Source organism: Diplotaxodon limnothrissa, linkage group LG14 (assembly GCF_057381915.1).
Source record: "Diplotaxodon limnothrissa isolate DT_005_m linkage group LG14, D_limnothrissa_male_GT1.1, whole genome shotgun sequence".
NCBI classification, from domain to species: Eukaryota; Metazoa; Chordata; class Actinopteri; order Cichliformes; family Cichlidae; genus Diplotaxodon; species Diplotaxodon limnothrissa.
In genome coordinates this window covers 25,921,313-25,945,152 of record NC_140609.1, presented here as the reverse complement: position 1 = coordinate 25,945,152, position 23,840 = coordinate 25,921,313, and the positions used below count along the sequence as shown (strand labels likewise).

At 40.8% G+C, this 23,840-nt stretch overlaps 1 protein-coding gene across 1 annotated transcript; it reads right to left on the bottom strand.

Moving 5' to 3' along the window:
• Positions 1 to 7,899: 7,899 nt before the first annotated feature.
• On the bottom strand, positions 7,900 to 23,017 carry clptm1 (CLPTM1 regulator of GABA type A receptor forward trafficking). Its single transcript, XM_085370498.1, has 14 exons — positions 22,936 to 23,017; positions 18,379 to 18,515; positions 15,470 to 15,593; positions 15,168 to 15,326; positions 14,853 to 14,970; positions 14,672 to 14,757; positions 13,961 to 14,081; positions 13,617 to 13,861; positions 13,029 to 13,122; positions 12,733 to 12,923; positions 12,485 to 12,580; positions 12,133 to 12,268; positions 11,301 to 11,468; positions 7,900 to 9,124 (listed from the first exon to the last, which is right to left on the bottom strand). The coding sequence occupies exons 1-14, from the start codon at positions 22,984 to 22,986 to the stop codon at positions 8,946 to 8,948; spliced, it is 1,905 nt and encodes a 634-aa protein (XP_085226624.1). The 5' UTR covers positions 22,987 to 23,017; the 3' UTR covers positions 7,900 to 8,945.
• Between the last annotated feature and the right edge of the window lie 823 nt (positions 23,018 to 23,840).

Sequence of the window (23,840 nt, the reverse complement as noted above, 5' to 3'; positions counted from 1 at the left end):
AAACTAAGTCCTCTCAGGTACCAGTTTCATCCAAAAATAATGACAGGTTAACACCATTGTTCAATTCTATTAATATCCATTATGCAACCGGACATTTCCTTGACTAAACTTTATATAACCTGGTAACCACCAAGTCGATGTGTGAATGATCGTGGCGTGTAGATATGTGTGGGAGTGTTTGTTAGTAAGCAGCTGGGGGATATACCTCCTTGTATCTCACTGCACTTGAGCTGGGATTTGTGGGGACTTTCTAATTGATTCAGACAAACCACATTTTTTCTGTCTCCACCCATTTCAGACAGTAGGGGTCAAGTGAACAGAGTAAACAGGATCAGCTGTGGTTAAAAGTGCCTAACTGCCTCTGAGATCTTGTAAATCCCTCTTCAGAATCTGAATTGAAAACAAAACTCCTACCTCTATTGTAGGCCCAGTCTGCCTGGTTTTGGTGCTGGATACTCCCAGGATGCTGCCCACCGGGCAGCCTGCACATTCATAGCGAAACCTGCCTCTTTTTCTGGGCTCCTCCACTATCATGAGCTTGGGCTTGTCCAGAACGTCCATCTCGCCCCGGTTCTGAGAGGACGGGATGCCGGAGTTCTTCGAGCTCAGCAAACAAGAGGACAGGGAGGCCTGGCTCCTGGAGAGGGGGGGAGAGAGAAAAGCAAGATTATTTAAAACTGGCTTAAACATATTTACCTCGCACCATAAACGTTGGGCAGAAAAGGCAGCATGAAAAGATTATAATCGGAACAGACATGACATAACCTGTGCAGCTCATTCACTGAGAGAAGGCTAAACTTGTCTTCTAGCGCCCTTCATTATTACCCATCTAAATACAAACAGTCTTTCTGAGCTCCCGCTGCCTGTAAACCACGTGCTTTCTGGTAGAAGCCTGACCTGCCGAGTTGCCTAACGGCTGCTCTGTGCCACACAGCAAAATAGCCAACCGTCTGCAGGCTGCACATGAATCATGCAGCACTTCATACCACCGACATTCAATCCTCACAACAGCCTCATTATGAGAGCTGCAGCCACCGCCGAGGAGGAGGAACAGACGCTTCCTCTGAACGTGTTTTATATCAACCGCCTTTCAATAATAGCACAAAAACAATATGGGAAATAAAACTACTGTTGCTAATAATAAACCGAGGGAAGAGCATAACAACCTGCCCATCTGTGTGACTGCTTTGCATAAACAAATGATAAGAAAACCTAAAAAAAAACAGAGAAGCCAAAAGCAGATTTTAACAGTTTCTTCTCATAAATAAAATGTTTTAAGTTTTAGCTGAATCCATTAACTGTTTTAATGTTTATGTTGCCCAGCTAAGATAAGAAAAGGCTAAAAATAAGAATGCCATCATTATTGTTATCATTGTTTATTAGTCATAACCTTTCTCCAGACAGCTTAGACTCCAGTTTCCTACCTGTTATACAGTCATAGCAGCCAAAGTGATTGAGTATTTACAAAATAGGTGCATGTACTGACATTTATTTCACTGGCTCTTATAAATTAAGTATCAGGTATACTAATTAAGACTTTATCTAGTTAAATAGAACCTGGATCGAAGTAATGAGCACAAACTTTGCCAAGAATCTGTAACCCCAAACAGGCAACTTTTACGGCCTAAAGCTGACACCACCTAAAAAAACAAAACACAAACACCCACCTTAGACGAGGTGCCTCTTGCAACCAGCACCAGCTTGGATGTCTGCGTTGGTTTGTGGATGGGGGTTGGTGTCGAGCAGGGGAGGCCAGCAGGTGGAGGAGGTGGTCCAGGTAGTCCAGATAGGGAGGGTGCTACCTGCTCACTTTCTGTGATATATTCTTGAATCAGGTCTGTGAATGAATACAAACTGATGGTGAATCCAAAGTGAAAGTGCAAATGTGATAAAAATCTGACAGCGGTTTAGGGCAGCAGCTGTGCTGTTTCTTTATGGGGTTTTTTGTTTTTAATTTCAGCTCCTTAAATATGTCAATAATATACACCAGCGGTCGCCAACCCCCGGGCCACAGACCAGTAGCGGTCCGTGGGTCGTTTGGTACCGGGCCGCAAGCGTTGAGGTTCAGGTGTGAAATTTATGGTTTTCAGGGTTTTTATTGTTAGCTCGGTTTCCCTGGGTCTTTTCCCGTGTTGTAGTCGTGTCTTATTTTGAAAGATATATTTACGCGTTACCATAGCGACCAGAGAGCATTAAGGGGCAGAGAGGAGGATGTTACTCTGTTGTTGGCGCATTTCAGAGGACACTGCTAATAAAGTTACACAATTACACAGTCAATTCACGTTTATTATTATGTTTACGAGTTTGTTTCGGTCGTATCATTTTATTTTGTTGTATTCACATGCGACACCTTAAATATTGAAAATATTGTCTGACATTAAACCCGGTCCATGGCGCAAAAAAGGTTGGGGACCACTGATATACATTACACATCAAATTGTTCCTCTTGGCTCTATTGTGGCCATTTTTGGCCGACTGAAACCCATTATAACCACCTTTTTTGATTACTTGTTATTGACAGCCCTAAATCATGCAATTTAGGTAAGATTGCTTTTATTCTAAACTCAACACAGGAGTTTAGAATGAGTTTACAACCTAGAAATGAAGAGTGATTCTGGAAGAGCTGGGGCACATGCCGGTGACCTCAACAACTGCAAGACACCCTTGTCCCCGATTCTCAGCCACTTCTGCCATTGATCTCAGGATACAGTAGTCTGAACCAGAGTGTGACCCACACCCCACCAACAAAATGAGAAGAAGGTGCACCTCCAGGATTGGAACAAAAAAATCAAGTCAATGAAAGTAGAAAAATGCTTTAATATATATTAATTTTATAGCATCACCTCAGGACCAAACTCTAAATCCAGTTTGGTCCTGAGGTGAATAGCATATATATTATATATATTCATTTTATAGCATTTTGTAAATTTTTGGCACGAACAAGCTGAGAGGGAGTTTTTATGTTTTTGCTCTCCCTGCACAAAAATAACAATGCATTATAATCAATGTTGATGTGAATCAATTACATGTCCCAGACTCTACTATTAATAATACAAGAAATTCCAGTAGCAATGCAAATATATAAAATTGTGAGATTTGAGGTTGTCTTCCAACTGATGCAGTGGACAAATAAACTGGTGTTTAAAGGGTTAAAATGTAAAAAGTAATAACTATTTTATATTTATGAAAAGAACTGAAGTTAGTTAAAGGCTTTATGCAGAGAAAATGGCAAAAAACATAAAAAATAATAAAAAATTACAGACATTTTGGCATTTTTGGCCACGAACAAGCTGAAAGGGTAGTGATTTTGAACAAACCCAGAGAGTTAAAAGATGTTTAGGGACTGAAGTCACAAAGCAGACATTTCTCCCCAAGAATACTTATTCATCTGACCACAGTACGTTTCCACTGTGCGATGGTCCGTCCCAGATGCCTTCCAGAACCTAGACAAGTTGACAGCGCTTCTGGACACTGTTAACATAGGGCTTCCTTTTGGCACAGTACAGTTTTAACTGAATTTGTGGATGTAACTACGTATTGTGGTGCTTGACAAAGGTTTGCCAAGGTAGTCCTGAGCTCATGTGGTAATATCACTTACAGATGAATGACGATTTTTGATGCAGTGCCGCCTGAGGGATCGGAGATCACGGTTGTTCAGCTTAGGCTTGCACCCTTTTCCTTTACGCACTGAAATTCCTCCTGGTTCCTTGAATATTATAATTATGTTATGCACTGTTGAAGGTGAAATATTCAAACCTCTTCCTATCTTTCTTTGAGGAATATTGTTTTTACACATTTCAATAATTTTCTAACGTATTTGTTGGCAAACTGGCGATCCTCAGCCAATCTTTGCTCTTAAAGTACTTGACATTTTTTGGATGCTGCTTTTGTACCAAATCATAATTACAATCACCTGTTAACATCACCTGTTTCAAATCATATCATTATTTAACAAATTTACCCGATTACTAGCTCTAAATTGATACTTTCCCAACCTTTTTTGGAGTATGTTGCAGGTCTGAATGACAGGAAAGGATGTATATTCACAAATGAAATGCAGTTGACCAGACAAAACATGAAATATTTTGTGTTCATATTGTTTGCAATGAAATACAAGTCAAAGTAAATTTAAAAATCACTCATCTCTTTTTTTATTTGCGTTTTGTGACCACGGGTCACAAGACACAATGTGTCAGAATCTGAGCGGTTACCACCTCACATGAACAGTTTCCTCTGTTTTGTTTTTGTCACTGGTGGATGAATCTGTGGTACGTTGTTTGAGCACTGCACCAAAACCCCCCAAGCCTCCTGCCCTGTAGTCAGCCCTTAGTTTAACCAGTGACAGTCAATCTAGAGCAGTGGTTACCTGCAGGTAAATATACCTATCTTTGGGGACCAGTGGCTGCGGTCTGTCGTGTCGCCTCAGGAAGATGTCAGCGTTTTTACGCACAAGATTCAACAGGTTTACAAAAGACAACCACCCGCCAGGGGTACCGTTGACCATGTCCATGTCTATCATGGCTCGCGTCGAGTCTTAAACCACCTTAAGGACGTTAAACTCCACCGCCGTGTCCTTGAATTCTTCCTTGAGATCTCGCCAAACCAGATGACTGGATTTTTTCCCCTGTCTCGGTCCAGACCTTCGTCCTGAAATCTGAAACAGCTCCTTAAACCACCAGTTAGACTGCACAGCGGCTCAGAGTGTCTGTCTGATCCCGGGGAGAAGTGTCAAACCGTCCCGAAGCCATGTGTGGAACTAAGTGTGCTCCGCTTTTGTGTTTCTGCAGCAGGCTTCGCGCTGATTGGCTGCTGGACGCGTCGCAATCCCCCTCCGCGCGGAAGGTCCTCACAGACGGGAACCCGCCTTGGGACAGCACGAACCGAGCTTTTTTAAATCAAACCCTCGGCGCTTTATCTGTTTGCATAATGCATAACAGTGAGGCCAGAAAGGGCACTTTGTCCTTACAAACCTTAATTTAGATCAACATTCAACATTATGCACTCCACACTGTATATAAATGCCACTTGTTTTGCACATATTCAACTCTGTATATTTTATATATTTTATTATTATTATTATTATTATTATTATTTTATTTTTTTACTATTTAATTTGTAAAAATGTGTATACACACACACACACACACACACACACACACACACACACACGTAGGAAAATATTTAGTATACACATCCAGAAATGCATACACTATTATATATTGTACATATATTTATTAGTTTCAGGTTGGCCATTCTTGTATTTTGCTCGTTTGTGTTGTTGTGTTTGCACATCTCTGTTGCTTGTGGGGCTCGCACACAAGAATTTCACTCGCATGTGCTGTGCCAGTGTGCCTGCACATGTGATGTGACAATAAAAGTGATTTGATTTGATCAGAAACTCTATAATTAGGCCTAATTTATAATTATGTTTAACATTTTAAAGTTTCCTCCTCTTGAATCATATTTTCTACTTCCAATCAAAAGTCTTAAGCCAGATCTCATTTCTATATGTTCTGCTTTCAAAAAGCCGGACTAGCTTACACTTTTTGTGTTTAGCAACAGTCCTTTGGGTTTTCTGAACATCTTTCAAAGTTTTTCTTTGACATTGGCTGCTTTTTCATTCATTTCCAGCCCAGTCTTTGACCTTTACCTGACCACTGACCTAACTCTAGTAAACATAAACTAACTCAAGGATGAACCACTGCTGTGTCTATACATAACAGCTTAGCGAGAACCAGCTTCAAATTGTGTCTTTGTGCACGTTGTTACTAGCAGCATGTCACAAAAACACAATTAGTTTCCTTTCTTTAGCCAAATCTACAAAATAAAAATGCTAAAGATAACAGTAGAAACAGTAAACAGTTTTTTTGCACATAGAAAATGAGACTCGGCGCTATCAACTGAAAACATGGTATATCTCAACATGGTGTGGAGAGTCCTTAAAAATCTGAGGAAACTGAAGAAGTTGAGGAGAAAACAAAAATGTGTGAAGAAATGAAGGGCAGCTAAAGACTTTGCACAGTACTCCACATACAGTGGCTTGCAAAAGTATTCAGCCCCCTTGAACTTTTCCACATTTTGTCACATTACAGCCACAAACATGAATCAATTTTATTGGAATTCCACGTGAAAGACCAATACAAAGTGGTGTACATGTGAGAAGTGGAACGAAAATCATACATGATTCCAAACATTTCTTACAAATAAATAACTGAAAAGTGGGGTGTGTGTAATTATTCAGCCCCCTGAGTCAATACTTTGTAGAACCACCTTTTGCTGCAATTACAGCTGCCAGTCTTTTAGGGTCTGTCTCTACCAGCTTTGCACGTCTAGAGACTGAAATCTTTTCCCATTCTTTGCAAAACAGCTCCAGCTCAGTCAGATTAGATGGACAGCGTTTGTGAACAGCAGTTTTCAGATCTTGCCACAGATTCTCGATTGGTTTTAGATCTGGACTTTGACTGGGCCGTACTAACACATGGATATGTTTTGTTTTAAACCATTCCATTGTTGCCCTGGCTTTATGTTTAGGGTCGTTGTCCTGCTGGAAGGTGAACCTCCGCCCCAGTCTCAAGTCTTTTGCAGACTCCAAGAGGTTTCTTCCAAGATTGCCCTGTATTTGGCTCCATCCATCTTCCCATCAACTCTGACCAGCTTCCCTGTCCCTGCTGAAGAGAAGCACCCCCAGAGCATGATGCTGCCACCATCATATTTGACACTGGGGATGGTGTGTTCAGAGTGATGTGCAGTGTTAGTTTTCTGCCACACATAGCGTTTTGCATTTTGGTCTCATCTGACCAGAGCACCTTCTTCCACATGTTTGCTGTGTCCCCCACATGGCTTGTGGCAAACTGCAAACGGGACTTCTTATGGTTTTCTGTTAACAATGGCTTTCTTCTTGCCACTCTTCCATAAAGGCCAACTTTGTGCAGTGCACGACTAATAGCTGTCCTGTGGACAGATTCCCCCACCTGAGCTGTAGATCTCTGCAGCTCGTCCAGAGTCACCATGGGCCTCTTGGCTGCATTACTGATCAGCGCTCTCCTTGTTCGGCCTGTGAGTTTAGGTGGACGGCCTTGTCTTGGTAGGTTTACAGTTGTGCCATATTCCATTTCTGAACGATTGCTTGATCAGTGCTCCATGGGATGTTCAAGGCTTGGGAAATCTTTTTGTAGCCTAAGCCTGCTTTAAATTTCTCAATAACTTTATCCCTGACCTGTCTGGTGTGTTCTTTGGACTTCATGGTGTTGTTGCTCCCAATATTCTCTTAGACAACCTCTGAGGCCGTCACAGAGCAGCTGTATTTGTACTGACATTAGATTACACACAGGTGCACTCTATCTAGTCATTAGCACTCATCAGGCAATGTCTATGGGCAACTGACTGCACTCAGACCAAAGGGGGCTGAATAATTACGCACACCCCACTTTGCAGTTATGTATTTGTAAAAAAATGTTTGGTATCATGTATGATTTTCATTCCACTTCTCACGTGTACACCACTTTGTATTGGTCTTTCACATGGAATTCCAATAAAATTGATTCATGTTTGTGGCTGTAATGTGACAAAATGTGGGAAAGTTCAAGGGGCCCGAATACTTTTGCAAGCCGCTGTATTTTGTTGGCTTGTTTGTGCTCAACTCCAATCTACGACCTTGAGTTCTGGATGTTATGATGGCTGTTACTGGCTGAATATTGGACCTCAACTCATAACACAAAGATGAAAGAGTTCAGTAGTGTAGATGCCGTGTTAGCACAATTTGTATTTTCTGTAACATCAATAGAAATTAATGTGCAAAATGAAGTGTCATGCAAAAATGTTGTCCTAAAACCTAAAACAAATATTTTAAAAAGGTGTCAAAAACAAAAACAACTTTGCATAGACATTTTAAATCACACTTAGTTTTACTATAAACATGAATCCTTGAAAATATATGTACCAACATGGAACCCCTCATCCTTTCAGGATTTACAGCACTCAAAAAGAAAAAAAAGAGACACTGTAACTCTTCCAGCACAAGCCTGACTCTGCTCGACTCTGCTGTGTCCGTCAAAAGTGATTTTGGAGCGTGAAGATGAAACCATCCAAAAAGTCAGATGACCAGCTGAGGAAGGGGAAGGGGAGGGGTAATAAAAATGAGACTTGCAAATTACCTATTGCTAAACAGTTTGACATTGGTAATATTAACATGAGGCTGTACAGTTTGAGGAAAATACAAAAGAATGCATCAGTGACTGAAAAACAAAAATTAAGTCATTGACAATATTAATATATTTATATTAATACCAACAAGGCTGTTATTTTTTATATGTTCAAGTTTAGAACATTAACCATTTGTTTAAAATTCAGGGTAGTAGTCATTATCTCGTGGGTAACGTCCTGCACGGTCATCCAGTCGCCACCTCGCTTCTTCACCAACCTCCATTGCGGCTCAGGATCTTTCCAGTTTCCAGCACTACTCACCCGTTTCCGACCAAGCCGAAACAGAGTGCTCACATGGAATGAAAAGGAATCTACACAAAGAACAAAAGCTGCACCTGGCCTCTTTTTCCTCTGTATAAAAATAATAAAAAGTAGCACAACTGCGACCTGTTCCCCTCCCAACATCTACTTCCAGACACTGTTACCCTCTGAAGTGAAAAAAAAAAAAATCATACAGAATACAGTACATCACGTTTTGTTTTACTTCACTTGAACTGCAAAACGGAGGGCAGGGGTGGGTGGGGAGCAGAAATAATTTACCAAGTCTACACTGAATATGACTCTCTGTGCATCCACAAAGAAACCAGAAGGAACAGCTGAACTGCATTTTTTTTTTCTTTTTTCTGTTTTGGTAGCGGCATCCATGATAGCTAAACAACAACTCCACTCCATGCCCCACTTTCCACAAGTCCTCTTCACTCCAGCAGTGAGAGCCAGGGAGGAAGATGAGGGTGGGATCTCGCTTAATCATTCTTCTTCTCCCCTTCTGGTTTGTCTGTGATTGCAGCGGAGGCGGCATCTGGGGCAGGGGCTGCTGTGTTGTTCTGGGCGTGGTCTACTCCGCTGGTACCGAACTCGTTGACCCTGTTGGGATCGACTCGATAGATCCAGCGCTGGTAAAGGTAGATGAAGAACACCACATCTGCAGGAGAGGACACAGTTTGGTCCAGTGAGAAACCAGCCCCAGACTTTTTTAAAGAGCTAAATAAATAAAACTGAATTGAGACCAATATGTTACTTAAGAAGCATCAAAAACAAGTGAAGCACTGACATCATCTCCCATCAAAGCTGAACACGCTATGATGGCAAAAACTGCACTGCAAGCAGAGAGATGAGAACGTATTCACGTACAGTAGAGGTCCAGTCAGAAACAAATATGCTCACAATGCAGTGCAAACGTATCTGTCTTTGTTTTAAATACAAGATTTGCTTGTCACCTGATTTGGTTACTACATGCTTTTAAAGCAACAGTTGCACAACATCCTGCCCATGTATACAGACCAGTATTACCACAGCCTGTTATTTTAAACTGAGAAATCTTAAGTACAAGCGTCCCTTGTGGTCGATTACTGCTTAGTTTTCTATTCTTCTCACAAGCGAGAACGTTTAGTTTCATTTTGTTGTAATTGATATAGAGATAACTAAGCCTTCTTGCATACAGAATTCCCCTTGTTGGAAAGTCCAAATGCAACGTTCAATAGGTACATCCAGTATATAGCAAAGTTACACAGTGGGCTTAGTATAAACCACACCTGTCCTCCTAGTTTAAGTGAATATATGAATTCACCAACACTCAGTGTAGAATATACTTGATACATCTTTCCACTCCATCCGTTTTCTTCCTCTTATCCTTATCAGGGTTGTGTGGGAGCTGGAGCCTCTCCCAGAGGCAGGGTACACCCTGGACAGATGTCCGGTCTGTCACAGGGCTAACACACTTAAACAGACAACCATTTACACTCACATACACACCCAGGGACATTTAGAATCACAAATTAACCCCACTAATTTTCACTTTCCAATTATTTCACAAATCAAATGACAAAATGTTTAAGAGCTGGCTGCACGAGCTGATGATTGACATCTTTGTTGTTTCAAAGAGATGTGACAGGTCTCCATCATCTGCTTAGCAGCAACATCAGTGTCCTCAGTGCAGCGAATATCAACCAAATCATTACTCCCAGTTTGGTTGTTACTGACTTGACTTCTTGCTGATGTGAGCGCTGCTCTAAACCACTTTTTCGTGTCCAACTTAGCAAGTTAGCACAGACAGCAAACGAAAATTCACATTAGTGTCGCCCACCTAACATCTAATTGACTGGCTGGCCACACACTGTAGGTGGTAGCTGTTTAATTTGTGAAGCAGGGGATTTTATTTAAAGGCTTCCTAACTGCAAAGTGTGTAGGTTTCAGTTTGCACAGCAGGGCTCAGTGCTTCATTACCAAACTGTATGAACTAACATGAACTGTACAGCAGGAGAAGAACTACAATTTAGGCTTTTCTTGTGTCAAAGAAATATTTCATGAGAGGCGGCACGGTGACCTTTGTGGATGATGATTAATGATCACACCAAGTTCAAAACTGAGATCTGGTGAGTTAACACTAGGTGGAGTTAGAGGATTATGAAAACCAACAGCTGTCAAAGATCCAAGAATGACAGTTAAAAAAACATTTAAAAAAAGAAAAGAAACAATCCTCCAGTATGAGACAGTGATTCTACATTTTTTTGATCAATACGCTCACGATAAAAGAAATCAGGACGGCATTTTGTTTAAATGGTAAATGGCCTGTATTTATATAGCGCTTTACTAGTCCCTAAGGACCCCAAAGCGCTTTACATATCCATTCACACACACATTCACACACTGGTGATGGCAAGCTACAATGTAGCCACAGCCACCCTGGGGCGCACTGACAGAGGCGAGGCTGCCGGACACTGGCGCCACCGGGCCCTCTGACCACCACCAGTAGGCAACGGGTGAAGTGTCTTGCCCAAGGACACAACGACCGAGACTGTCCAAGCCGGGGCTCGAACCGGCAACCTTCCGATTACAAGGCGAACTCCCAACTCTTGAGCCACGATCGTGGTTTTGTTTAAGCACAAAACCACCCACGTCAACTGGAAACCGTTCTAGAGAATGAGGCAAATCTTAAACCACCTCCAACAAAACACTCATCTTAATGCTACAAAGTCAAAGCTGCACTGGCTGAGGAAGCAAAATGATGTTTTAGGCGATTAGCTTTCTTTGATCCTGGTATAGTTCTTAAAAAAAAAAACAAAAAAAAACCATTAATGAATATCTGAAAGAAAACTCACCATCTCTGAGGCATCCTATCCTGTACATCATTGGCATCTTGATTACGAAGGCAAAAAGGTCATCAATAAAGGTATTGAGAGCCTTGTAGGTGAGCATCCTCCATGGGAGGTGAGCTACAGACTTCATTTTATAGTTGATGAAAAGCTGTGGCGTCATTGTAATAAAACCTTTAAAAAAAAAAAGACAGAAAAAGGAGATTAGATTACACTAAGAATTCCTATATCACAGGCAGTAATTTAACCAGCAGGAACCATCGCGAGTGAGTGTACCAGGTGAAGTTTATTAATACACAGCACATTAGCTAAGGCTACTGGGAATTGAATGCGTAACCATGATGCAAGCATGAAAATATTAGCTGCGAGTCCGGCAGCTCAGAGGCGAGGCAATCGAGAGAGACCAAAATAAATCAGCCTCCTCTCTGGGCTTTAAAATAGATTAACATAAAAAACTGAAAAAACCTGCTGGATGACAGAGTAAAAATCAACCCCACAGAAAGAAAAGAGGAAACAAACAGTTCCAGGAAGAGCACACAATTCATCTAATACTTTAATGCCAGGGATCTCTAAAGTGTTTATGCTAAAAACTCAGGAAATGGTTTTGGTTTTTATGAACTTTATCTCAGAACGTTGTCTCTGTAGCTCTGTATTTCTATTCATATCATCCTTTTAAGATAACCTTTAAAATATTATATCTAAAAACCAAACTTTTAAGGAACACTTCAGTATTCTTCATTTATTTCATAGTTAGTAAATCCAGCACAGTTTACGTTCCTTCAGCCTGTGGATTAAGTTTTAAGACCTCAGAGTATAAAACTGCTTCAGATTAACTTACCAAAGGTTAACAAGAAGCCATAGAGCATGCTGAGTACCCATGAGTACCAGCCTTTGTGCTCTACGTACAATAAACTGTAGACCGCATAGCAGCCAAACAGAGGGTAGAGCAGCCATGACAAGTACTTGAAGGCCATCTGTTCATGAGATAATGAAGAAAAGAAGATGTCACTCATCCTTTTTATCAGAAATATCCAAGCAACTTACAGAGAGATACATATTTAGAGAAGCTTCCTTCAGATAAACATTTAAACAGACCAATTTAATCATGTTTCATCCGTTCTGAAGACAATCATGTGAATGCATTTGTTACAGCCACCATTCTGAATGTGACTGGTGTTGGTTTCACTTACATCATCGTAGATTTTGGTTGAAGACTCCACATAAGTCGACTTATCTTTGAATACCAATCTTGGGAACACTCCTACGAATTTGTTCTCTCTGTCCAACTAGAGAAAAACAACAACAGTTAAGAATCTGGTGGAAACGACACTCGATGAATAAACAGTTTAGCATCTGCAAAAGGTAAGGAAGAGCCTGTTAGAGAGTTTAATCAAATGCTGCTCATCCTGCAAGAAAAAACTAATGTTTTTCAACTTACTTTGACATCCATGACCTTGGTGATTTTCCACAGGTCAATGAGAAGGCCAATGAAGACGCTGACCTGCACCACAAAGTTGGTTTCGTTGTCCAGAATGTACAGCAGCACCACTAGAGACTGAAATACTCCAAATATGATGGAGCGCACAGATAGACCTTCTAGAGACTGTCTGCTGTTCCAAAACTGGATATCTGAGGAGAAGACGGAGCTGAGGTCAAACTCGGGTAGGCGCACACTGTTCAAACTATTCTCCTCCTGTTATGTGAAGTCCTGAGTACAGACTGCTGCGACCTTACCGTTCTTGAAGGCGAGAAACTCAAAGATGCTGTGCACAATGGAGACAACGATGGTGAGTCCCAGCAGGTATGGATTGGTTTCCAGGAGGGCCACCTTCACAAAGACTTTATTGTTAAACTCAGCTTGCTTATAAAACAATGAATCTTCTATATGTTCAGTTGCTACAGAAGTTAATCACCCTAGAAACAGCGTACATGACAGCTTTGTAAATAACTAAAGTGCACCTGTCCAAGTATTTGGGATTGGGACTACGAGTATTTTGCTTTAATACAGTGTCAACTGAAAATTAGAGTAGCCTGTATTTGGACACCAAGATAACAAAGTCCCACATTACACCCGAAGCAGAGGTCACTCAAGTATGAAGTGCCAGTTTCCACTCATCACGCGTCTTGCATTTTGTTTTCAAGTAAAAGGTAATCTGCTAGAAAGCATTTGAAATCCTCTCCATCTGGCACATACCAACTCAAGTAGACTTTCTTTTAAATATATGTGAAATAAGATCACAGCATCTAAATGAGCACCAATATTAAAGCCCAACTTGCAGGAGGAAAACTTTAGTTTCGTCTCAGTAACCTTTGACTCCTTACCTTGACTGAGTCTTGGTCTTCATCGGATTGCTCGTAGGTGTCCTCAGGAAGGAAATTCCAGGGTGAGCGAGCGTTCTGGGCTGCATACAGCTGCCAGCGCCACAAGGACAGCGGGCAATAACTGAGGCGGAGCGGGAGGCTTTTTAGGGTCTCGTTGATGGGATAGTAGTCCTTCTGAAGGTTCCAGTAGTCATTGAAGTATACAATGGGATAGTAGTCGCCACTGACTGCATCAAACTTAACATCTAATATAAGGTAGGGTAGAAGAGCAGTAATGTCAGATAAACCAGAGCTTTAAATAAACTACGGATAAATAACTGTCACATTATACTTCCGATACTTACACTGGTCTAGAGGAGGTGGAACAGAGCCCTTCACCCAGGCTGTGTGGTCATCCACCATATTGATAGTGAGGTTGGGGTGCCAATGTGAGATAATCTCCACTGGACCGTGGCTCTCTGCTCGCTGTGAGGAAACACCCAATGTGTCAGTGCAAACATAAATATATTAATCTGGTAACTGCAAACTGATCATCACACAGCTGCTACACTTCTTACTAGTACAAACAAAGGCAAAGTCACTTTGGGCTCAACTGCACTGCAACTTATCTACATCTACTCACAATAAGCCCTGTCCAACAGCAAAGCACTCAAAAGAAAAGGACTCTGGGTTGGTTTACATTATTTTTTAAATGCGCTTTAAAAATAAAAGTGACTTGATCAACCAACCAAATAAAGATATACATAAAGAAAGGTAAAATCATTGACTGTGAGTTTTCAAAGTTCCTCTGTTCAGACGTCGGTAAAGGGCAATCATTTACAGACTGTGAGAGAGCCAATAAATGGTTCTCAGTTTCCAAAGTCTTTGATCTTCGTCTATTTTTCCTCTGCTGCAAAATGTGAAGGCAACTACCTCAAATACATTAACTGGAAATTGAAAAAACCCTAGAAATTACTTCACATACTTGCAATATGTGAAGTATGCATTAGGAATTAAAGTAATGAAGCTCTCTGCGCTGAACTCAGTTCCTTTTTAGGATAAATAATAATCTTAACCTTGATCATCTCGGGGTCTGCTTCCGTCTCTCCTGTGAGCAGATTCTTGGTCTTCAGAAACTTTCTTCGCTTATATTTATTCAGCACTGAAAGAGTTCAAAAGCAAAGTTTAGCACTTTAAACAAACATTACAACAACAGGATAATATGTTAAAGCGAGTGTGCTTTTCACAGGTGCTTACTTCTGGTTGCGTGAACTGTTGCCAGTCTGCGATACTGCCCCTTTCGTTTGGGGTCTGGGTGGAATCCACTTTTAGTGAAGTAGAGGTGTATGTAAAGTGAGCCGTTCTGCTGTATTTTCTACAATCAGACAGAAAGTGGAAGAAAAAGAAAATCAGACAAAAATAAACAGCTTTCAAATATGCAAACTTCACTATAAACTGGACTTTCCCGTCCTTCATCAACATCCGTCACATTTCCTAAACTAACAACTGTTCTTTCTCACCGTCCAACTACTGTCTGTCACCCTCCCCCAATTCATCCATAGTAATCCTTACTTCTGGGATATCCATTTCCTTATAGTGCTGGTAGCAGCCATCACCATCTTCCCCTGTGGTCCAGTCTCCATAGACCAGATCCCTGTGGAACCAGAACAGGGCATCTGTGTTGTTGAAGTCAGAGAAGACTTCCTCCTGGGACACGTACACGTACAGATCCTGCAGAAAGAGAGAGATAATAAAGGTGTTTATCATTTTGAAACAGTTAGAAACAGTCAGAAAACTGGTTTGCTGTGTGGTAAATAAACAATTATGCAGCTGACGAGGTAGATAAAGGAAAGGAAAAGGGGACAGTGTAATACCATGAGAGTGTCTTTGGGGAAGAGGTTCCTGCTGGGTACCCTGGGGGCACCGGCTGGTGTGCTGGGGTCAGGAGTGGATGGCCCTCGGCGGAACCAGCTACTGATCGCCCAGATTATGAAGATTCTGGTGAAACAAATGCAATCACAGTCAGAGGAAAACAAGGTTTAACTAACAAGGAATTAAAAGAAAATAAGTGAGAAACAAAAACATAAAAGAGGAAAAGAGAAGTGGGAAATGAATCGAGTCACTAACACTTTAAAAACTGTTCAAATTCTTAGACAAGGTTATTTATTTCAACCATCTCTAAATAAAAAGAGCTGCTGCAGGCGAGTTAAACGGCAAGGAAGCTAATCAGATTAAAGTTTAACCAGTCTAACTGCATTACATTTCAAAGAAACTGTTTTCCTGCCTCACACAAGGGTGATGAGTCAAACTAGAATAATCTACAAAGACAAAAGAAGAAAGAAAATGCTGCAGAATATTTCAACAAATAATTTTTCATTTGTATCCACCCTAACTTTGTGTGTTTGTGATTTTAAGTGAATATTCACAGCACCTCTTTCCTTTTGTGTTGTTCTAACTAACAGAAATAATGGATTTTGTGTCTGATATTTTAATGCAGATCTCTAATGTGAAAACGCTCTCTGTCCTTACTCCATGTTACTTAGTCTGTGTGGCTGAGGGGGAAGTGTGTCGATTATTGACTGGACCCAGTATGCCAAACCTCCCTTACACTCTGCTCACACAGATCATACCCGAACACGTTTGACCCCCATGACCAGTTCATCTGACTACTGTGATTGCTTCTTGCACAGTAGAACACATCCATCATGATCGCCAACCACACCCAAGGACAGCTGCCTCCATGGATTTTGCAGTGTTAAGTAATTAAATCTATATCAAGGCGTGTGAGAGGACACTGTGTGCTTCCCCTGATAGAAAATGCCCCAATCAAGCCACAAATAAATACAATTACAAATTTCTTTGTTGAAACTAAGTTTGAGAGCAGGCCAGCAGGGGAGTGGCACACAGCTGCCCATAAAAACTCCTTTAAGAGTCCATGTACTAGTGACATATACAACACACCATACAGTGGAGGGTCAGTTTACTATATGTGACAGATGTGACCATTTTCATTTTTTCCTTGACCCACCATATACTAAAATGCACTTACAGAGAAAAGTGAAATAATTATTTTTACTGAAGTAGAGCAAATGGGTTGTTTTTATTGCACTTGCGATCTTACAACCACAGGAAACAGCAACATAAATTAAGAAAACGTATATACCATCATAACACTCGTGTTTCCAAATCATGATCCTGAAATGTGTTCAAATATTCAGTGCCAAAGATTTTAACTGAAGGGTTTTAACTGATTATTGCAATATAATCTTCTTAATCTTATAAATGGGCCTCTTCTTCTGCTTGAGCAGTTGCCAAAGGTAGGAAAAGCAGCCAAAGCCTGTTATTCAAACAAGGTGCCAAAAAAGTACTACTCTGGTCCAGCTTTTTTTTTTTAAATGAGCACTTACCCTAATGTACCGTACATTTTTATTATACAGGAACATTTCAAAAAATGTAAAACTGCTAAACTCTTCAAAGAGTGTACAATGATACTGAAATCAAAGCTGAGCTCCTCCATAGCTGGATAATGGCCATCAGACAGCTAGCCGTTACAGCACAGGTACCCACCATAAAAAGCACCTTGAGGCAACTGTTGTTGTGAATTGGATTTATATAAATCAAACTGAACTGATATTCCTACAAAGCTCTCACACTCAGAGTAAGTCAACTATTAACTTGACTATAGAAGAAAGAAAGAAAGAAAGAAAAAAAGGTCCTGCACACTTCATAACACGTACTAAGTTTTTGTGATCATGCATACATGGATTTTACCTTATTTACGAACTTGGACCAAAAAGTCATAAATAAAAAAATAAATAAATCATGCAGTCAGGAGGAAACTTACTGAAAAGCCTGCTGCAAAATTTCTGACTGTTACAAAGGTCACTGTGAGAGATTAGTCACTTATACTGGCATAAAATTGTTAAGGAAGTCAACACATTGCTCCTCAATCAATCATGCATCTTTCACAATGTGCGTGAAGTAACGGCAAAGGAGGTAGTAATTTCTAGGGAAAGAAATAAAACTGGCAGTGCCAACCAAAGCAGTATGGACAGCCTAGTTTGTGTTACTCCACCTCACCTAGCTACAGCAGCAACATCAGTGGTAGCAGGTAACTAAACAGCTTGTGGAGTGCCCTGCGCTCATAGTGGCAGAAGAGGTGACACACACAGAAAGATTTTAACATGCGAGTCTGGCATTAGGCATGGACTATACTTTATGTGTCCGCTATAGGTTCGCTTGTGTACCAATGACAAATTTCGTCAGCTCAACATTCTGTGTGGACGTCCCCATGCACGCCTGTTTTTTTGGATACACACGCTCCCCATGTGACAGACTTTAAGCGGACATCAAAGACGGATAACAGGAATGACTGCTCGGATGTCACGTCTCCATCTGTCCGTGACCATATCCACAACAGACTATAATCTATTTTTTAGTGGCCTTGAATAAAGTTCAATTCCTGGTTTGAATTATTGTTTCAGTCCCACTGTGTGTGAGACAGTATTTGGAAAGACACAATGATCCATCACTAGTTTCCTCTTAATTATTTATGCTGCACAAAAAAAAAAACCCACAATGAAACTAAACAATGTAGACCGCAAACTTTACAGTATACTCCAGCAGCAGCTCACACCTTTATTATTACCTTACCATTTACATTCACTCTGACACCACTGTGGCATAACACATTTGGTTGGTCATTAAACTCACAGCCAGCCCACAGAGCGAATGATTATCTGTGTGCTGGTAAACAGAAGAAAAAAAAAATGCAATAAGTCACCTGAAGAGAACTCCTTTAATGACCTGCCATGCATTAGGAGCTTGCTGTTGCTGCTGTTGCTGTTGAGGGTCCTGTGCATTTCCAGCTGTCTGCACAGTCTGGCCATCTGTTGTTGCAGCAGTCCCATTGCTGCTTACCTGAAATGAAACATACAGACAGGGTCAAAGATGGTCACAAAGATGACGCAGCAACGGCACAACGTAAGAAAGGATGTTAAAAATAAAGAGCTTTATTGACAGTAAAAATATCCAGAGACCCAATGTACTTTCCTGAAAGCCTAAAGTGGTGATATGATTTATTCAAGAATTCTTCCTCAATCTGCAGCCAAAACAAAGAACATACAGTACGATGTAGTGCAGCTGTAAAGACTAAAAGGTGCAGTTACGGTGACAAACCGCAGTTCTTCTGGGTCTTTTATTACATGGCCTTAAGAGTTAACTACACCTCGACCTTTGCATTTTAACTTTTTAAATAAGAACAGCGGATTTGTCGCTCACTGATGCACTTAAATCTTAATAGCAAGTAACAAACATGAAAGACCTAAAAAGCAGCTGTTTAAGCAGAGGATCCCCAGTTTGATACTGAGAGGAGAAGATTCTCTTTGGGCTTGGGTTAGAAAAGGCCCTGGGCATTAAAAAAAAAAAAAAAAAAAAAAAAAAAAATCTAAATCAAACATGTGGAGATACTACCTGTGATGACCCCGTGTGAATAACAGAGCAGCTAAAAGAAGCTACATAACAAACAAAACCTCTGCTACAGAATAAACATCACTTAAAATAATAATAATAATAATAATAATAATAATAATAATATTGGCAAATCCCTATTTACCTATTGTGACCTGTTGACCTAACAGAGCAGGAGAGTCAAACTCATTTTAGCTTAAGAGCCACACACAGCCCAATCTGATCTCAAGTGGGTCAGATCAGTATTACCTATATGGAAAAAACAAACACCTCTCTAAATTTCTCTCTTTTAATAAAGTAGTAGAGTCTTAAAACATTCACATTTTTATATTTAATGAACCACCATTTACAAAATCCTATGGCACACCTGATTTTGAATGAAGACAACCCATTTTGGGAACCCCTGGTTTCAAAACCTTTGATAACAGTGTCAGCATGATTATGCAACTTCCCCTGGTTTCAGTGAAATCTGTCATACGTTTGCCCTTTAATTCATTTTTTTTCCAAGTTTCTCCATGTCCATGTAACCCCCACCACCCCTGTGGCAAGGCCACCCTCTATTCAAGTGACACAATAGACAAACACATGCCAAGTCATGAGACTCATTCACTATCTAAACATCTAATCTCCCCTGTTGTCACCAACCAGCAGTCAGCCAGCAGAAACAAAACATGACTTGAGGCAAAAAAAATGTTTTATGTTTAAACAGATTACCATCAGTTTTGAAATTTTTTTAAGTTTTTGTTAAAACACTGACCTAACAACATCATAATCAGACCGTTTCAAGGACACGGATTGGCTCAAAATAGGTCCTTTCACCCTCAGTGCCCAGTACTTTTCCTGCTGCGTTAAAATAGAAGCAATTCGCTAAACAGACAAGGATCTTAGAGTCTTGATGGGATCAACATAATAACCATTACACAGATAGATCCCCTGATAACCTGTTTTTATTGTTGAGCCTCTCTCTTCCAGCTTAGGATAATCATTTACAATTTACACCCTCTGAAACAAAGATTAACAATTAACCACCTATTCTTGGTTCACAGCAGATCCTTAATTTATCACAGAGTCTAACATTAAGCACTCACATAAGTCAATTGTTCACAGGCTCTGGTAATGTGTCTCTAACATGGTGACATTATCTCCTACATGCCAGCTCAAACAATGCAGTATATCAATATCAGGACAATAACACACTCTGTACACCACCACAGTGGTTTTGATATCAAACAATCAACATGGCAGACTTTAGTGCCTTAATTCAAGGGGTTTCACAAAGATACCATGCTAACTATTTTGGTAATACAGAAATTTTTATAGATAGTTCCCCAGAGGCTCAGACCCTCAATGTAACTGGACAGTTGGCTGATAAGCAGCTGCGCCAGATGAGGCCGTTTCCCTCATTTATTCTATGATACAGTCAGCAGATAAAGGACGTGGGGTTGATATATAAGTGTTGAACTTGAATATAGTAGCTGCATACTAGAACTCTCAATGCAGCTGCATGTAAAGGAGGACAGGGTGAAAAATGACGTGTGTGTGTGTGTGTGTGTGTATATATATCAAAACTCTCCCTGCACTGAAATCTGGGCTGGTACAACAGGATGTGCTCAAAGGTTTTGTTTTTCTTTTGACCACCTTGGCCTGTGATAGATTTCATTCAATCACTGCTACCCAAGGTCCCTAATGTTTAGGTATGTAGTACTTGTCAAAGCAGCACACACGAATACCAGGATCCAAGGTTACCAGAGAGTCAAACCGGGAGCATCACTCTGACACTTCACTCTTCTCTTCCCTCCTCCAACCCCCAAACAGTATATCCTGCTTCTACCTCTTCCCCAGTTAATTGCTGTAACCGTACCCAGTCCTCCACATCGTATAAATATAATGATACTTCCTCAAACCACCTTCCAGATTTTTATGGTCCAAACCCATGGTCAACTATCTAAGGGGCTACTGAGCTGACAAGCCTGGAGCTAAACAACAAGCTGGCATACAGAAATCTTCTCTGTATTGGACCAGTGGACAGTTCTCCATCGGGTCACTGGTTGACATTCCTCTCATCACTTTTTCTATGTACTAACAACTGCATACAGCTAGCACCCTACAGAGATACTCCCAGACATCTGCCCACATCAAAGTCACTCAGATCCTCACACTTTTTATTCCTTCTTTCAACAAACTTATTTTAGGAGCTCATTGTTCACTCACTGACAAGATAATCAGTGTTATTAACTCATCAGTAACCCCCCACCCCCACCCCATTACAAGCAATTCAATCAACAGATTCACCTAGTAGTGGCCCTCAAGAGACCCGTTAGGGCTCACTCTAAAAACAACAGCACATTTATCCTGACAGAGCAATTTTATTACAGAAGAAACACTTTGTGTATGCGTTACCCTCACCCTAGTTTCTGACATGTGTGTATTCACAGAATTTCAAGCACAGAAGAAAGCTTTTTTTTTCTCTCTCTTTGACAGAAAACATGTAGCAAAAGATGACAATACAGATACACAGTCATTTTTATTTGGAATCAGGCGGCATGGTAGTACAGTGGTTAGCACAGTGGCGTAACAGGAAGATGCACCTTGGCCACCTGGGGTCTCTCTGTGTTGAGTTTGCATTGCCTGCAGTTAAATTAATTGGTGATTCTTTGCCATAGACATGTGTGGTTCTATGTCTCTCTGTGTTAGCCTTACAATACACTGTCGATCTGCCTCTCACCCTGTGACTGCTTGGAGCAGGTCATCTGGAGCTGATGGTTTGATCCCTGGCTCCACTCTGCGTTCAAACGTATCTTTGGGCAAGATACTGAACCCTGAGTTACTGACAATGCATTCATCAAGGAGAGTAGAATATAAGAAATATAGCTATATAAGAACCAGTACATTTCCGATTTCAAATGGGTAAAATCTCTGCTATGCAACTGTACTCGATAAACAATACATTAGTTGCTATCAATACTTTAGATTGAATCATAAAAAGCCAATCATTGACTGTGTCAGTCTTCAATAGAGAATGGATACGCATTTACAATCTTTACAGTCATGCTCCTGTATTCAGTATTTGTGTCACTACACATTTTTGAGGATTGAGCAAACGGAAGAGTAATGTTTAGCCATCTAAAAAGAGAGCGATGATTCACAATGACCTCTAGCAGCTTGTGATAAGCATTTTCGACTTTGGAAAATAACTGCTAGCTACTGCCCTCATTAAGGCTCCAGTGCTAACAAGACAATTTTAGGAGCATTTTTCATGGTTGGCTACATTTGACGACGGATACACCTGATTCATCCACTCTATCCGTGTTAAAAAGCTCTCAGGTGAATAGGATGTTTATATGCATTTTTTTTTTCCTTTAGGGGATTTCGAAAATGCACCTCGAGTCAAAAGTTTTCTTGAAATATCTAAGTAGACAGTAGCTGGAAGGTTTTAGCATGAGGTGAGAAATGTGCGAGAGGGGCTTGAGACTGGCCTTGTTAAGCAAGACAAGCTGCGTTGTTCAGGTTCAGGCCTTGTGATAAGCTAACTGACACACGCCAGCACTCACTCGGCTCACTTCAGCACACCGGCAGTCGGTTAATTACAGAGTCCGTTGGAGGTTACCGTGTGATTTCAAGTGAGATTTCAACTTCAACATCGGCCTTCTCGCCGCTTACCGTCGGGATTTCTCTACACATCGTTAGCGCCAGGAGGGGGGTCGTTTTAAAACCACCCGGCACTGACAACGTCACTGTGGCTCGTGTATCGACTGTGATCACGTTTAAATGTCAGCGCACCCCCACACGCGAGCTTCACACAAACCAACCAACTTCCTCTGCCTCGCGCGTTAAAAGTGAAAAACCCAGTAACAGTGTCATTCATTTTTACCTCGCCGTTGCTCACGGTAGCTTTGGTTACTCCGCTCTCCTGCGTCGCCATCTTTCTTCGTCTCTACAAGCGCACCACACTGCTGGCTGGGAAACTGCGCGTACTCTCGCGAGAAGACTGTAGTTACGTCTTCAGAGAAGTGATCGAAAATGCGATGAATAAAGTCAGGTGATCTTTTTTTCTGTTTTTTGGGCGGGGCCGGCGAAACCCCGTGACACACTTCGTCAGGAATGTTCGATCATGTAACAATAAAATGAAAAAAATAAATAAATAAATAGTTAATTAATAATAAAAAGATTATTTTATCACCTAATGAATGACTTAGTAGATTTTTTATGGTTATTGCAGCATTAAATAGAAGTTTATTTCCGAAAGTGGGGAGGATAAAGACATACTATCCACAAGGCTAAATTTCGGGTTATTATCGCAAAATTTGGACTTCTGAAAAAATAACTCCAAACTGAGAAAATAAACATTTTTTAGAAAAGGAGTTTAAATTTTGAATTGCTAATCAGCAAAAAGTACACCAAAATAAAAGCTTGCTTCTCATCATTGGTGTTATCTTTCTATTCATCCATCCATAGTTCTCACAGGTGTTGCATATAACCTCTCTAATTGGGTCATAGCCATTAATTACATGCTGTCAGTCCTTGTCCATGTATGTCTTATTATAGCTTCTCAGTCCACTTGTCATACTGTTAAGCTAGGGGATTTCCAAGTCAGTATGTCTTTAGTTATGTATCTGTCGCTCATACTCTAAAGTGAGTTTGGATTGCATGGGAGTTTAGCCCAAAGACCCTTACCAGAGCTGGGATTTGAAACCCTGACCTACTGTTCCAAAGAGAGCATTGTTGTCACTACACTATCCAGCTGGCTACAGGAGGAGATAGATACCATGGATGTCA

Bases quoted from the DNA above. Each gene is read 5' to 3' on its own strand.
- clptm1 (XM_085370498.1), bottom strand. From the start codon at position 22,986: ATGGCGACGCAGGAGAGCGGAGTAACCAAAGCTACCGTGAGCAACGGC. The intron at 18,516-22,935 runs GTAAAAATGAAT...GTTTCATTTCAG, and splicing joins CTACCGTGAGCAACGGCGAG to GTAAGCAGCAATGGGACTGC. The intron at 13,123-13,616 runs GTAAGGAGTCAA...GTCTTTGTGAAG, and splicing joins AAGACCAAGACTCAGTCAAG to GTGGCCCTCCTGGAAACCAA.